The sequence below is a fragment of the Amborella trichopoda genome, chromosome 2 (genome assembly GCF_054954075.1).
Source record: "Amborella trichopoda isolate Santa Cruz 75 chromosome 2, AtrichopodaSantaCruz75HAP2 v2.0, whole genome shotgun sequence".
NCBI classification, from domain to species: Eukaryota; Viridiplantae; Streptophyta; class Magnoliopsida; order Amborellales; family Amborellaceae; genus Amborella; species Amborella trichopoda.
The window spans coordinates 58710501-58728527 of NC_142337.1; the positions used below are offsets into that span (position 1 = coordinate 58710501).

Genomic DNA, 18027 nt, shown 5'->3' on the forward strand with positions numbered 1-18027 from the left:
TAGAGAGAGACAGACAGTTATCATATACTTCCAAACAATCGAGTTTGCATTTAGAGAGACGAGAGAGGGTCGTATACTGTACAAAGGAAACCGCATACTCGTGAGAGAAACCTGAGTAATTGAAAGTTTTTTTTAAAAAAAAAAAAAACCTGAATAATCATATGTTATATGTAATTGATTGTATACTACGAGATTATATATATTTGTTACAAAATGATCATAATTAGTTATAGTCTTAGACATTAAATTGAATGGCTTGCAATGTGTCATTAATTTTAAATTTTGAGTCTAGCCAATGCCGCGCTCTTATAATCACCCGATTTAAAAATTGACGGATATGAGTGATTGTGACGTTGTTTTACCGAAAGTAAATAGCCTCTTTATATACTTTTACTACATGTAGTTATAACCTTATCTCCCACATGAGCGCACAAGCACTAGTGACCTGACCCATCAGGGTACACAGGTGGCCCAATGTTTCGTTAAGTTACCCTTAATTTCGCAGTACATTTTGGACAAAATTTCCGCTTAGAGACCTTGATGAGACTTAGGGGTATTTCTTTATTTATGTCGTAACTCTATTATACTACTGATAATTTGATATGTATGTCTATTCACAACGAGATTCATGATAAGTTTTAATAAAATTTTATGTTGGTTGTCTATCTAATACAACTCGGACCTTTTACTCATGCATCGGATGTATCAAGAGAAAGCTTAAGTTGAGAGACACTTAGTATAATAGAAATTTAGAAGGGCTGATTCTTTCTTGGGTATGGTTTCAATAAAGTTGGAACCTTAAACAATCCAATTAAAGCGCACCTCCAAATTTTATTATAATATGTAATTTTGGTGTAAAAAATTATTAGTATTATCTAAAAATATATTTTTATATCTAATTATAAAAATTTAAAATCTAAAAATAGTTAAAATAATGTAGATCAATAAACATGTGAAAATCTTGAAAATTGACGGTCTAGATAATGTGTTGTAATGTGCACTATTTTTGCAACTAAAAAACTTTCCTTTTACACATTCATACATCTCGATGTCGAGATGATCAATTAGAGGGTCTTTCAACATTAAAACAACCTTTTCTAATGAATTTTTGAAATGTATTTATACTTCTACATTTTAAAATTGCAACCTTATATAAACTTTTCCCTTTATGCATCTAGAAATGTGTATTCCTTGTCTGTGGAGAGGGTTTTTATTAGGAATGATGGCCCTCATATCTACGGAGGTGGGTGGGATTTTGAAATGTTTTTGGGTTGGGGTAAAAGGGACAAGACTTTCTTTTGATGTGCACAGGGAAGTGTGTCTAACTTGCTGGTTTGGTGGTTTATAGGAAAGTGTGTATAAAAAAAGGAAAAAAAAAAAAAAAGACTGACTAAAAGATTAGGGCAAGCTTTGTATGTTTCTCTTGTAACATAAAACTTATAAATTTCCTATTAAGCAAGTGTTAATTCTGAATGGAGGGTTAAGAATGTTCCAATCACAATATTACCTTTCTGTATTATTATATTTTTTTTATAAACTATTTTGACATTAAATTTTGTACGTTCAATCCTCTATTAAATTCTCACTAGCAAAAAATATTTATATTAAAATAAAATGATCAAAATGCCTTTGAAAGTTTCAAAAAGTATTTTAGTCATTATATTTTATTATAATTTTATTTTAAATATTTTTTATAGGTGCACCCCAATGAGAAAATGGCACGTACAAAATTTCATATTAATACAATTTGTGTAAAAAAACCTAAAAATAAAATACTTTGAGACTTTGGATCTAAGATCAAACAATGAGTGACTATCTTGATCAAAATTGGACGGCTAGATGGTAGGGGAAGCATAGATCTTCTATGCTGTAAGGGAAGTATAGAAACCTTTCCCAAAATACTAAAGGCTACAAAGATTATAAGCTACCACGTCGGGCAGCCCAATCAGCTCATGCCTACAAAACTAGGACTTGGGCTACAAAAAACGGGCTGAGGACACCATGGCCTCCACTTGACCTAACCGGACCTTTTTTTTTTTTTCTTATTATTTATTTGTTTAATGATATTTGGCCTGGTTAGCTCGATCCTAACAAGGCCAGAGTCAGACTTAGATTAGGGTGTCTTCAACTCGAACCAAGCTATGCTGGGCTTGTGCGGGCCTTATAGGGACAGGGCCGGGCTACATTTTCAACCCATTCACAGCCTATGCAAATTACTAGGAGCCTAGACTTTGGATAAGTAACCTCAAGAAAATCATATGATATTTCATGTGTTGTTTAGAATGTGAAGAACGTCTTTGAACGAAGATCGTTTAATTTTTAAGTATCTCAAAAACAATTCTTAAGCTTTTAAAATACATTGTTATTTTTGGGCGATCCCAAAATTTGGAGACGGACATCTTTCCGAAAAGCAGTCTATGTGTCAGGGGACTCATTTCTACATTTACGTCGCCCAAGGTGTCAAAACATTTATCTTTAAGACAATGTAACCTTGTGATTAAACTTTTTCTCCATAAAATATCATTTTTAGCTTTCTAAATTTAATTTTATTTCGTACCAAAAATTTAAATTCAAAATCCATTATCTACATGAGTCCTATAACTCATAGAATCCACGTCAAAATTTATTACTAGGCGTAAAAATACATTCATGAAAGTATTATCAAATGAAAGAACTCCCCTATCTGATTAGATACAAGAGTTTTTCGAACTAATTGGTCCCAACGCATTTTTTCACACCAATTGGAAACCTAATTAGTGTAAAAATTACTCCCAACCCTATTCACATGTGGGAGCTATTTCATGTGAAACTTTCACATAAGTATTTTAATGTGCACCAGACGTGCCCTAAGTAGGTCTTGTAACCAAGGGAATAAGTGTATTTTGTGCTCCGTGGAAATAGGATCTAGGTGCCCAGTACTTTTTTTTTTTTCCTTTTTTGGGTAATTCCATGTGGAAGACAGGTGCTGCCCGTTTTTTCAAATAATTTAGGAGTAAGTTTTTTTAATATATTGGTGAGACAATATCAGTAAAAACGAAAACCACAACATACTGACTAGGGTGTAGGGTGCTACCGCCATGACCCCACCCCTTTTCCAGACTAGACGCTGGTACTTAACTATCACCCACTCGGATATTCATAAGCTCGAGATGGGATCCACAAGTTCTTTCTCCACTGTTCTCTCTCTCTTCCTATATCTCCCCTTCATCCATGATTTTTGGCTACAAGTAGTGAAGAGTGACAACACTTTGCACTCGATCTGCAACAAACTCAGGGTTGGGATCCACTGAGTCACGAGAGAGCTACATCTCTTTTTATCTCTCTGCACTATACCTGGAAATATACTCTTTTATCTCTTTTTTACCAAAATATATTCTATTCATAGGGGGTACAATATTCATTTACTCACTTGGGTGAAACCCCAAACCCCCTTAGAATGCCAAAGGGATGTAACCTCTGCAACCTATAGATTAACCTCCATAAAAATAACTTCCCAATTGTACCCTATGTGCACTTGAAGAACATAATGTCTCGAGATTCAATAGCGACTGTCCAATTTTTAGATGGTGAGAGTAATAGAAAACTCAAATTTCATTTTTTTTGCTTTAGCATAGTCATTTAGTAATTCTTAAGTAATTCCCAAAATTTCAAAATGTCAAAAATCCTCGCAAATAGGTTTTCTGATCGAGGGAGTATAAGTAAATTATACTCTCGAAGGAGCATATCATATACTCCTTTTTTTTTTTTTTTCTCAGTAAATGACTAGTGTTAAGGATTGTTTTGAGTGAATGGGTTGTTTCTTGTTTGGTAATTCGGCAGCCTTGGTGCTTAAGTCAAGCTTCTTCGAGAGAAGTTTCATGGGCGTCACTCATGTTCGCACGACATGCACAAGAGACATCTAGGTGCTAGGTCCTGTTTGGTAATTGAAAATTATAACTTTTTTTGGGAAGCGGGAATTTTTAACATCTAGAAGTCGACTATTTTGATGTCTAGAATTGACAAATATTGTGTTTAATGGCCTGTCTAGAGTTCTATGCAATTTGCGATTATGTATTTTATTAAAGGAAAAAATTTATATAAAGTTGCGGCCCTAAACAATCAAACTAAGGCGCACTTAAAAAAATCATTGAAATAAGTTGTCTTGATGCCAAGAACCATCGATTTTGATCATTTCAACCTGAGATGCATTGATATAAAAAAAAAAGTGAGACTTCAAATTTGGAAATAGTGCATGTTGTGGTGCATTATCTAGATCATCAATTTTCAAATATTCATAGATCTTCTTGATTTATACTTTTTTGAAGCTTTAAATTTTACAATTAGGGATGAAAATAACTTTTCAGACCATCGTAAAGATTTTCGGTATTGAAATGTTATCTTTTAACTCTATATTGAAGGAGTGCCTCAACCTTATACACCTCACTTTTTATTAAATATGCTATTTTAGGACTTGGATATTTGGAAAAATACCTATTTTTTACCATTTATTAAAGTTCTTATCATGGGATGGTGATATTTGTTCAACGATGGACACTATAAAGCCATAAGTCATTCATGGAATAATAGGGTTGTAGGTCATCACGCAATGGAATAAAAGCCATAGGTTGTCTCAAATTATATATATATATATATATATATATATATATATATATATATATATATATATATATATATATGGCAATGATTTCATACAACCGTTATATAGTAATATAATGTAACAACCTTAAAAAACCATCTTATGGCTTTTTGTTTGATCCAAATTTTGAAAGATATACTTTTTTCATTTTAATGAACAATCACAAAAAAATAAAAAATTGAAAACACAACCTAGAAAGTATTTTTTTAACCCAATTAACATAGGCTGTTCATTTTGGTGAGATGTTTAGATCTAGGCCTTTGAAGGATTTTTCCATTTCCAAATTTTTTGGATGAGTTTATTATCATTAGATGAACAATGTTAAAAATAAAAAAATGATTTTGAGTTTATAAAGGCTAAGATCTTGAAATTCACAAAATGAATGGTAAATTTGTTTTTGGAGGGGACTCATTTTGACCATATCTAGGCTCTAACTTGAACCCTTTTTTTAGAGGGGATTGATTATTGAGATGAAGATAATGTGTGTCCAAAATTTGGGATCATACAAATACCACAAATATAGTTTTTTAGAAGTGTTGTTGCATTATAATATGATACAACAGTTGCATTGGATCATTGCCTATATATATATATTACATTGAGTAAAAATATGAGGCATCCATACTTATCAACTTCATGCACTCCTAAAAAGTATCAAATAAATATTTCAAAAAATAAGATGGCTAGAAGGCCCCTTAATTTTTAAGGGCTATGGTAGCCATCTTATTTTGTTTAAATTATTTTTTACTTTTTTTTGCAGAAATACCAAATTTCACCTTGATATAATAATATTAAGAAAATAATAACAATGGATGAATATAAGGCTAACATTTTTAAAATGACTAGATGGCTGACACTATAGCTCACTTGAAAACATTTAAACCATCCTAACTTTTATCTTTTTTTTCTGGTAAGTTTGGGGCATTTATTCTCCTACCCCTCATGCACCTCCAAAAAAATATAAAACAAAATATCTTGAAAATAGAATTTTCAAAATACCCTCGATGCTTTGAGTGGTATTTTTTTTATTTTTTATTTGCTCGAGTCATTTTCTTATTTATAAAAACAATGCATCCCTCATAAAAAATATCCAAAATTCATTTATATACAAATTTTATAAAGATAAAAATAAAAAAATGTATAAAAAACAAATTTGAAAATGATACGGCAATCCATCAGTAAATTTCAAACTTCAATCTTCCATAAGTGGCATGGACCATGACAAGCCTCCTATTATAGCACTTCAGGGTATCAAACACATAAACACTATAAAAACCTCGAACTCTTTGCTTCCAAAGTCAAAGGTGTTCTGGCAGCCAAGCTTATTGTTTTATCCACATTAACGAATACGCACTACAATGCCCTTCAAAGGGTTGGCGTCGGGGTTTATATAGACTTTGAAAAACTTAGGGCTCGTTATCCCCATTGAATTACTCAAAAAACGTACAACGGGATACCTGACAGCTATAATCTGAAAAAATGATTGTTGTATGCACCTACTTATGGTCGTGATAGTAACATTCCACACCTTAGTCATCACGTTGTGGTTTTTATTCCCACCATTAACACCACACCACTTATATCTTCAATAAACTAACTCGTAATCTACTTGAAAAAGCATGCAAGCCTGTCTTCCTCATTAAATTGCCCATTTTTTTGTTGTAACCCATGCCACTGCACGGGTCATCAGAAATCTACCTGTGTTAGAATTTAAACTTGGGTGGCAATGGGCTGGGTGGACTGGCCCAGCCCAAATAATTAGGACTTGGGCCACGAACTGTGGCCCAAGAGCAGGGCCAATGCCGGGTAACTACGGCCACGAGCATAAGGTCGGGCCCCTGGGCATGGCCCAAGATTGGCCGGTTCATCCCGGCCCAACCCTCTTTTTTTTTATTTTTATTTTTTTTTTACAATTTTATTTGGCCCATTCCGGACCTAATAGGGGTAGTGCGGAGCTTGGGCCGAGGCATTTTTGGCTCAATCGCCCAGGTTAGGGGCAGCAGCAACCCGCCCTAGGCCTCGGCCCATTGCACAAGTAAACCGAAGACTACTTTATCCGGCATATCCATTTGTGAGATTCGAGTGTAGTATTGAAATAATGTGACTATTTTAAAATTTTAAAATAAAGTAATAATTTCTATAAAAATACTTATAAAATATTAATGTGTTGCTTCCTAATTTTCCAAGTCCTCTACCCCCGCCTTTTTAATTTGGTGCACACATTCAATCATGGTATCTCAATATCCACTCGAACAATTGTTTCATGCAGGTTGGATTGTATTTGTATAATATGTGGTCCAAAGGTATAAAGCATATTTAAGATGGATGCAAATAGGTAATCTATCTAAAAACAATTGAAACTAATGGTCCAAATGTTTTTTTGATCGAATTATTAATTATAGTTTTCAAAGTTAATTTATTTTTTCAAATTCATGATCTCCATCTTAAATATTATATATTCTCTAAAATTTAAGATTGAATTCTATTACAATTCTCTAAAAATAAATTCATTAAGGGGCCCGTATTTCTACATGTGCAGGCTTGCTAACCACGTCCTATCCACTTTGTAACTTAAAAGCCCATTTTTCGTAAACTCCAACCCACTTTCCTGCGGTGCCCTTGGCTCAACCCCATCATGCATTGCTTTCTTTTACCACATGTTCATCAGTTGGATGTGTGTAAAAGCACTATTTAAGTATCTTTTTCAGGAAAATAGCTTGGACTTAATTGGTTAGCACTTGACGATTTGCAAAGCTCCATTCTAGGCTTAATTCCTAGCAAGGGTAGGGGCCCTCTACCCACTGACTCACCCTAAAAAAAAGTATCATTTTATTTTTTTTTCTTTTGTTCCTTGTTTTATCATGAGCTTCTATACCGTATTTTTTTTGTTCTCTGTTATATGTCATGAGCTTCTATAAAGTATTAGGCAATGGGCTGGGTGCTCAGAAGGCCCAACCCTAATTGCTAGAACCTAAGCCATTAAATATGGCCCAGGTCCAATGCAATAACTTTTTCTCCCTATTTTTCTTTTTTTCACTTTTCCTTTTGAGTTTAATTGGCTCAATGTGGCTTGGACAGAGCTAGGGCTTGCCTTGAAGGTACCCCGATGGATCTCAGTGGAGATCCAATGCTGTGGCCTAGCGGAGCCTAGCTTGTCACCAACCAATCTCTATACACCCATTCCATTTTGGGAAAATATTTTGTTGCTTGTATATGGTCACATTGCTCTGTTCATCATCATCATCATTGTCTTTTTCCCAACTATTTGGGGTCGGCTATATGAATCCTATCCGCCATTTTTTCCTATCGAGGGTCGTACCATCAATGAAGCTTTAAGCCCCTATATATTTTCTAACTACTTTCAACCATGGTTTTTGGTCCTACACATTGTCATTTTTTAGCATTACACTTAAACTAACTCACACCTCCTAATAGGAACTGTACTTACAATACTGGGTATGCACTGTACACGTCCAACCCACCTAAGTTTACTTTTTTTTATCATATCACCTATTAGAGCTACACCTAAATTCTCTAAAATGTATTCATTTAGAATTCTATCTATTATTATCTTGTCACTCATCCATCTCAACATCCTCATCGCAGCTATACTTATCTTATAAAGATGTTGTTTCTTGACCTCCCAACATTCCAGCCCAAATGTGATATTATCACATTGGTCTATGTTTTTAGTTTCATGGATCTCGAGACATTTGCACACATTTCCTCTTGCCCTTACTAAATAACCCACATAAAAATAAAAAGACTGTCGCAATATTTTTATACTAGATAAGCATAGGCTGTCAACAATGCCTTGATTTAACATAATATTTTTCTTAAAAATAGACAACCCATATTCATAAATTTTTCTCTCCCCAGGAAAAGCATTTTATATTGGGGGATTGAGGTATGTCAGACTTAGACCTTACCCATCAATTTGGGTCGAGGTACGTTCAGGTTAAAATACAAAAAATTAAAATTCCTATTACATGCTATATTATAATGTAAAATCTATATCTGATTTGGAATAAGTTTTGGCAAAATTTTATGTTGATTACCTACCTAACACAACTCATCCTTTTACCCGGGCTTAGGATAGGTTAATGAAAAGTTTAAGGTTCTCACCCTTTTTAGATCAACCGTAAAATTTGTATCTTTATATAGAAAATATTAGGTATGGTCAAGACCAGACCAATGATGTTTGGTAATCTTTGGAACCTAACAAGACTCTTGAGTTCAATATTTCTAGATCCAACTCAACTTTTGGATCCAAAAGTTAGACCCAACCTAGACTTGACTAATAATATAATGGGTGTGGTTTGTATAAGGTTGCAACTGTAAACAATCCAAATAAGGTACACCTTCAAATTTTATCATATCATATAATTTTAGTTTAAAAAATTCTTAGAATGACCTTATAAATCCATTTTTATCCCTAATTATGAATTTTTAAACTAAAAAAATGGTTCAAATCATGTAGATATACAAACACATGAAAATTGTGAAAATGGGTGGTCTAGATAATGTGTTGTAAGAAGCACTATTTTTGATACTCGAAATCTTTATTTTTCACATATTCATACATATTGATGTCAAGATGATTAATAGAGGATTTTTCAACACCAAATCAATATTTTCCATTGGATTTTTTTGGTGCAATCTTAATTCTACATTTTAAGGTTGCAACCTTATATAAACTTTTTCCTAATTTAATAATCTATTCATATTTATAGATTTAGTTTCAAGATACCCATGTGATCTTGACTTGGAATAGTTGAAAAGGGGTAATGTGCTAAGGGATTGTAGGTTGTACGACCATTTATCATTATTATGGGGACGTCACAATGACTCATAAACATTAGATGTCAAATTGGATAGCTTACGATGTGTTTGATAATTTTTTAAAATGCTGAGTCTAGTCAATGACACTTAAAATCGGCCAAGGATTTCATGCAACGGTTGTATTATAGTATAATGCAACTACACTTCTAAAAAACCAGTGGTATTTGCATGACCAAATTTTTTGCACACACGCTTTCTTCATCTCAATAATCAATCTAGAAAAAAGAAAACTAATTTGCACCCTATATATGGTCAAAATGAGTCATCTCAAACAATGAATCTAAACCGTCAATTTGATGAATTTCAAGATCTAGGTTTTCATGAATTAAAAATATTTTTTTATTTTTAATATTGTTAATCTAATGATAATAAAATTATCTAAAAATGTTGGAAAGAAAAAATATCATTTTAAGGCCTAGATCTAAGCATCTCACTAAAATAAACAACGTATATTAATTGAGCTAAATTTTATTTTCTAGGTTGTATTTTTAATTTTTAATTTTTTGTGATTATTAATTAGAATGAAAAGAGTGTATATTTTGAAATTTAAATCTAACAAATTGCCTTAATATGATTTTTTTTTAAAGTTGTTGCATTATATTACTATACAACTGATGCATAAAATCATAGCCCTTTGAAACCACCTATTTTAAAATCTAATGGACAAAAGTGACGGTGACCTTGATATCGTTGTATACTCTTATCGTTTATATATAAGAATTTTCTTAAATTTCCAAAAAAAAAAAAAAAACTTTCCAATTTCCAAAACCAAAAGTCGAAGGGATCTCATCGAAATTTCGAAAAAGACGCGAAAACTTAAGCACAGTCTCGTCTTGTCGCAGTGAAGGCCGGGCCGGGGCGGGAATGTAATATCGGACGAGATATAAATGAAACGCGCCGAAATTTATAGTGCGAGGAGCGCTAGAAGTTTTAGAGACCGCCGTGCCTGCACTTAAATGTGCTCAAGCCGTTCTTCAATTGCTGATGAATGGATCTGTAAATTAGGGTTTAATTCTATAGTTTATATTAGATCTGTTACTTAAAATCGTGGCAAAATTGCAGTGGAGGAGTAGCACCAGTATGGTTTTTAGGGTTTTCTTATGCTGCTTCATTTTTGCAATTTCTGTATCTTTCGTTACTGCAGATTCTATCCAAGGATGTGGTGGATTTGTCGAGGTACTGTAAATCTCTCTCTCTCTACATCATCGCACTGTCTCTCTTAATTTGTTGTTTAAAATTCATCCACTATAGTGCTGTAATCTCTCTCTCCATCTCTATTTCCATTTGCACTGGTTTCTGGTTTTAACAATTACCTGTTTCAGTTTCGTACTCTCTCTCTCTGTCTCTCTCCCCTGTTCCCAGCTCGTTCTTTATTTTGATCTGGTGACGTAATTCGTCATTCATCACGTTACGTGGTCCCTCCCTCACTCATAATGTAGTTTCTCTCTCGTCACAGTAACTGTCAAGTGCACCATTTTTTTTACTGGTTTACTGACCTTCTAGTTTGTTTCATGGCTTGATAACATTCTATACAATTAGACTGTGTTCCCTGCATCACTGCTTCTGGCAACTTGGAACTGATTTCCTGGGTTCGATAGTGGTTGAATATTCTCTCTTCCTCAGCTTATTATTCATAATGTCGTTTCTCTCGCGTCACGTTAACTGTCAAGTGCACCATTTTTTTTTTTACTGGTTCACTGACCTTCTAGTTTGTTTCATGGCTTGATAACATTCTATACAATTAGACTGTGTTCCCTGCATCACTGCTTCTGGCAACTTGGAACTGCTCAATGCTGTATACAGTTAGACTGTATTTAGGGTTTTTCTTTTTTGTATATGTATGTTCAGTGTTTGTATGGTGCACTTGTTAATGTTTCTGATAGATTTGCTAAAAACTTTGCAATTATCGTACATTGTATTTGTCTTATGTATGTTATACTTGCTTTGCATTACTGATGGGTAACATGTGGATGCTGTTATCTCAGGCGCATTCTTCATTGATAAAGTCGAGGAAGCTATCTGATGGGAAATTGGATTATTCACATATCACTGTATGGTCTTGTAATCCTGTTTCTATTATATTTTCGTTTGTATTGTTTTAACCGTTATAGTTCATTAAACTTAGTTTCTGGCTAATTTACTCATCAAATTCCTTATTCTTACAACTTTACTAAACACCTGATGAGTGTTTGTAATTTTGTTATGTGCTTCATAATATCTTTTACTTATTTATTAAGCTTATGCAAATAATCTCCATTTTCTTTCACAACCTGACCCTCATATGGTTGCAAACTTTGCAGCCATGCTTCAGTCAGTATCATGTGTTTCTCTCATTTTGCTTCCACTTGTCCTACAGTGAGAAACATGATTATAGTATTTTACAGACAATAACTTCTACTTTCCACATTATTATCTACATTATCCATTTTCTTGTTGAAAATATTACAGGTTGAGCTTCTCACTATTGATGGATTAGTAAAGGACAGGACACAATGTGCTCCAAATGGTTATTATTTCATCCCAGTTTATGACAAGGTGAGACATGTAAGCTGTAACTTCATTTTTCATGCGTAGGTGACTTAAGCTTCTTATGTGATATATAGACATTAGTAGTTGTTACACAACAGCAAATTGTATTAAGGACTAACAATAGTTTTTATCTTATTCCAAGATAGGGAGTTCTGATCCTTAGATGTATGCTGACTGTTCCCATATTCCTCTTGTGCTTATATGAAGCATGTAATGTTTTTCTCCTGAGCATTGAGGCATTGGCTAGCTACAACAAGTGACACTATTTGTTATTTAATTTGATAGGAAGTTCCCTTTGTTTTTCTCTTTTTGTTTACAATGGCAGACCCGAGTTTTTGGTCCTCTTCTTTTTCCATCATATAATCCTGCATTGGGTGCGCTTATGGGTTATATCTTCTTCCCTATTCTTGTATGGAAATCTCATCTTACTCCTCCTGATGGGGTCTCCTTTTCTCTTTACTTTGAAAAGTCCATTCTTATCCTCAAAATTTCCATCGAGAAGCCCTCTTGCCGCTTAGCAGTTTCAGTTGCATCTCCCTGAAAAGTGAAGTACTTCCTAATGTTTTTCTCTAATCCAAGCCCTTAATGGGGGTTCCCCTGAGGGAGCATTCTCGATGCTTCTCTCCCTACTTTCTTTCTTATCTACTCCTCTTCAAAAGGCTCTTTGGCAATATAAAAGTACCGGTCCTCTCTGTTGAACCTTTTCCTGACCCACCCCATGACGACATACAACAGTTACTGGCTTCAATGCAAGCCACAAAGACTTACTCCGTGTAACTTTTTTATTTTTTGATAAATCCTACTACATGAAATCGACAGCCATTACTTTTATCGTCCTTCAAACTCTTTAGTTGTTCATTTATTGTCTTATGCCTTTTACTCTCCTTGCCATCAATGGTACATTGGAAGGTTGCTTCTCTTATTAGAATTTCCAATTGATATTATAAGGTTGCTTCTCTTATCAGAGTTTCTCTATCTCCCCGATGTTAGTCTCTGTTTTCCTATACGCTTTTGAAGTTCAACTTGGATGTATACGTTGTGCCACATCACTAAGAGCACCTCAAGTGAAGGACAAACTTATGAATGCGGCAACCTTAATCCCTTCTAAAAAGTACAGACTGAGGTGCTAAGACTTGACGAATTTTCATTGTGTACTAAATCTTAAGAATGTAGAAATTGAAGTTAGGTATTTTGCTAGTAATTAGTATTTCACCTAGGTGATTCATTCATTTATAAAATTTTTGTGAATGGCTGCATAATAGAATGAAACCTATGAAAACTACCTCATCCGGGAAGCAACATTCCTTTTTTATGTCACGTCTGGATCGAAGGTGACCGGCAGCGTGCTCTATGTGACTGGTGGCTGGTTAGCTCACTTCTTTATACTTTGCGTTGCTCAATCTTCCTTTTTTTATTGAAAGTAGCAACCTAACTTACTACTGGTACAGAGGCCCAAGAGCAGCAAGCTCTTGTCTTGTAACCAACCGGGCCTACCAAAGCCATAGTTGCTAAGCTTACAGTTCAGTTCCTAGTTCCCGTCCAGCTGATCAATTGTTTCTGCTGCAAGGCGATGTGAATCCAAGGGGTAAGCATTCCAACAACATAAAACCTCTCCCACGCAAGATCTGTAACCATCAAAGCATGCATGATTATGGCGGAGGTTGTTTGTTGCCTAGACTGCCTTAATGTTAATAAACTCAAAGGAGAGCCACACATAACGAAGTAGGGACAAGGGGAAGAAAATAAATAGATAAATAAATAAAAGATAAAATAAAGGATGAGGAAATATACGATCTCTCAGCGTCTGCAAAGGAGTCTACCCCTAAAAGGTCTCTTCACAAGACTTAAAAATATTTCTTTGTTTGCAAAGGCGTCTACCCCTAAAATGTCTCTTCACAAGACCTAAAATAATTCTTCTCCTCTTCTCTCAATTTTTCTGATTCAAGAGTTACATATTTATAAAAGAAAGCAACCTTAAAACCTAAAAATTGTTCCTTAAGAAACCTTAACTAAATCCCAACCCTTCATCTTTTAAAAAAGTAAAGCTCCAATTTCACTCCTCAAACTAAAAAAGACAAAAGTACCTCTAAAGAAAACTAGAAGCCCAAAATAATCCAAGCCAAAATTTCAATCTCCTAAAAGTAATGAAATAAAATGATAAAACCTTAATTGCATCATTCTCTTGGGGTTAGGAGAAACTTGATCTCGAGCTTGTTGAATTCATCATATTCTTTGATAGTCTTTCCAATAGTTGGTGATGAAGTCCCACCATCCGTCTGGGTACTTTATTTAATTAAATGAACCCAACGCGTTTATCAAATACTTGATGTGCAACTTAGAAGGAACTTTAGGATGTCAACCATAATTTTGATTTCTTGTTTGAGCTCCTCGTGTAACTTTGGAAGAAGGACCTTGATATCTAGATCATGTAAATGTTCCTCATATCGTGGTCCTTTCATCACAATTTGCTCAGTACATATAGGAGGAGAATCCATAATCGATTGTGGAGGTACATTTGTCTCTAAGGTGAAAGTTGGCACCTGATCTATATGATTGCAAGCATCATCTTCTCTGTGAAAGGTGTTTTCCAACCGTTTCAACCGTTGATTCATTCCACTAATCTCTACTCAAATACCCTTTATGGATTAATATAGGCTCCTTATGCTCTTTTCAAATTGTGGTCTCATAACTTCTATAATTTGTGGCTATGGATCATTGATCGCAGGAGTAGGTTTTGGTAGCATTGTAATGAATGGATTTTGTAAAGATCTGAAACCAATTGAAGCAGGGAAAAGGGAAAAGAAAATAAATAAATCAGAAAAATAAAATATAAAAGTAGAGGATGAGATAATATACCCTCTCTAAGGTCTGCAAGGGAGTCTACCCTAAGAAGTTCTTGTCACAAAACCCAAAGTAAATTCCTATCCTCTCTATTTTTTTTTGATCCAAGAGTTATATATTTATATAAGAAAACAATCCTAAAAACTTAACTTGTTCCCTAAGAAACCCTAACTAAATCCCAACCCTTCATCTTTATGAAACAAGTTTAATTTGACCCCTCAATTCCCTACTATTGAAAAAGACACAAGTACCCCTGAAGAAAACTAGAAACCCAAAATAATCTAAACCTAAATTTCAATATCCTAAAAATAAAAAAATAAGCACCCTAATTACATCGCATAACTGGTCGTGAATAAAATAAACTTGATATAATTGGTGGACAAATTAGTTAAGAAAGAATGATTATTTTGATTAGGAATGTGATTTTGAAGTGGTGAGAACTATTCAACTTCACAAAGATGGGCAGCTTTATGTGTCTAAGGCCCTATAGACATCTTTCAGTATGGGTAGCTTCCAACTAATACTTTTTTTTTTCTTTTTTTTTTTTGGGGATGGGGGGAGTGGCGGTGTGTGGTTGATATCAAAGACCTACATTAGTGAGAGTTCACAGAGATTTCCATATGAACATATCCTTGAAGGGTTATCTGCCGCAGGAAGGTCGATATTCAAAAATGTTATGTTGGCCACTTTTTCTTGTTGATTAGGTGTGGGTGGCTGTTGATGCTCCTGTGGTGAATTTTTTCAGTGTTTTAAAAAGCAGTCCGCTCAGCGCTTGGGCGGTTGTCAAGGCGGCCAAAAAGCCTTCGCGCATCGCCCAGGCCTAAGTGGCCAAATTAGGCGGATCTCCCTGGATGCCTGCCTAGGTGCTCGGGAACCCGCCCAGGGCCTGTGCCCCGTCTAGGGGTAGAAATGCGGCTCTTTGAGGGTATTTTTGGGATATTTTTTTAATACTAAAGAGGCAAAATTGTGGGTTTTAGGTTCATTTGAAACCTAAAGCCCATTGGAGGCTATTTTAGCGAGAGAAAACCCTAATTATTTTTTTCTACTGGGCCGGGCGGCCTGGAACCCCCAGACTGTCTTGGTGCCGCCTAGTGCTTTTTGAAACACTGGATTTTTTGGATCTTGGCAGGTGGGTTTCCCTGTCGTTCTTTTATTTTGGTAATAAATATCATTAAGCTATTCATTGGCCTAGAGTTTCATTGGGGAGTTACTAAGTTTCCTTCTTCTATCTATTTTTGTATTTGTTTATTTAAATGGAAGAGTGGCTTATGTCCTTAGATTCTGTGATTTATATATATCATAAACCCATTTGATGGCATATAACCTAGCAAACTGAGGTTTAACTACGATGGATTATCGCTGGTTTGTACCTGTTATTTGTTTTCCATATAATGTGCTTAATTGATTGTAAAAGAACTATTTGCTGTACCTGATTTGTTTTACAAACTGCTTTTTGCGCCCTGATTTGTTATACTTCTCATATATATATGTTTATTTCGGATAAGTTCTATAGGCCATACTTACTTTTGAGTCCTTTATTTATTTTCTCTATGCTGGAATTTGGTTTCTGGTACTATTAAATATTAATGGTTCTTTCATTGTTGTAGCTGCTATTGCTTGCAACATCTTCATTTGTTCCCTTCTCATCTTTACTCTTTCCTAATTTAGTCTACTGCTGATATTTGGCACGCCTGGTGTTTCACCGCTGACAGGGTAATTTTGTCATCAATATAAAAGGGCCCGATGGATGGTCTTGGGAGCCAGATAAAGTAGGTTTGTCAATTTTCTTGGATCATGCATCTTACCTTGCTACCTCTTTCCCACTACATCTCGTAGTAATTCTCTAAATATGCATGCATGCAGTATATATTTGGATTTGGCAAGTCTATAACATGGTACACTTGCAGGTCCCTGTTGTTGTCGATCATAATGGCTGCAATTCAAATGTTGATATCAATTTCCAGCTCACAGGGTTTTCTTCATTCCTTTTTTCTTTGTGATAGGTTCCTTGGATCATATACAAAGAAATTGCTATTTGTTATTGGACTGGTTGTATTCACTGGTCTTTCACAACTTGTAATGGAATTATTGCTTTCTAGGTTTACCCTTTCTGGAAGAGTGGTTGGAGCTGTGGGAGGAGAAAGCTGCTCGTCAAAAAATGGGGCACCTTCTAATGTGAAAGTTGAACTGCTATCGCCTGATGGTGATACTGTATCTGTTGCTTTCACATCATCAACAGGAGGGTACTGTTTCACAAATATCACTCCAGGTACCTAGTGCTATCCAGTGTTCGGTGTTGTGGAATGAATTTTCTCATTCCCGATCATCCCTTGCATGCACTTTTTTTTTTTTTTTAATTTTGAATTCTTATTGCATGCATCTCCTTGAATAGGAATTTTCAATAGCATTGCCTTCTACATGCTAAAAGAGATTGGACTTGTGCCAGCTTTCCTTATAAATTGTGCAGTTCCTGATCATTGCTATCCTTTGCTCCCTCTCCTTTCGGAATAAGAACTATTGTGTTAGTCAGAATGCTTAGGTAAATAGCATACTCTGTGAGTCAAACATCCATGTGGAAAGTTTTTTTTCAAAATAAAGAGGAAAATAGATCGTAGCACGACTAAACATCTTCTCCTTTTGAAAAATATGTTAATGAAGAAACAATAACCTTGTACTTAAGTTTTGCCTTAGTACATGAGAGGTTTTTCATTTTTTTGTAAGCTGATATCAAAATACTGTAGGAATGCCACGTCCTACTGGTGTTCCACATTTTACATATTTTTGCGCCCGTCCACATTGTCTTTGAATTGCATACTAAGCAATCGGGTTATATAGTCCGCTAATGGAATTGACAATTTCTTTTGTTAACCTGCTATCTATCCAGACAATGGGCTAGAAAAGAAGATTGGATCAATAAAAAGGAAAAAACAGAAAAGTTTTACCCCATCTGTGCATTTTGAAGCTGCTTCATCTATCTTGGTGCACTTCATCTCTAGTTGGTTGTATGGGTGGACACCTTTTTACTTTTTTCTATAGAATATCTTTTCCTTGTGATCTGCTGCGTAGAGGACTTTATAAACCCAATTTTACTTTTCCATCACTGGTTCAAAAAGAACTCAACATGTGTCACTTTACTTCATGCTAACTGATGTAAAGATGCCAATCCCAGCTTTATCGTC

General features: G+C 34.8%; 1 protein-coding gene across 2 annotated transcripts in view; it reads left to right on the plus strand.

Annotated features, from left to right (window-relative positions):
• Positions 1-10389: 10389 nt before the first annotated feature.
• Positions 10390-18027, plus strand: part of LOC18431244 (Carbohydrate-binding-like fold) — a 52865-nt gene continuing 45227 nt past the window's right edge. For both annotated transcript variants that reach the window (XR_016049803.1, XM_011623904.3), the window contains exons 1-6: positions 10390-10654; positions 11464-11529; positions 11927-12013; positions 16561-16617; positions 16756-16820; positions 16948-17117. Coding sequence is in view for 1 of the 2 variants with exons in the window: in XM_011623904.3 (XP_011622206.1) it covers positions 10559-10654; positions 11464-11529; positions 11927-12013; positions 16561-16617; positions 16756-16820; positions 16948-17117 (541 nt within the window). In the remaining variant the exon portion in view is untranslated. The remainder of the gene's footprint in view (positions 10655-11463; positions 11530-11926; positions 12014-16560; positions 16618-16755; positions 16821-16947; positions 17118-18027) is intronic.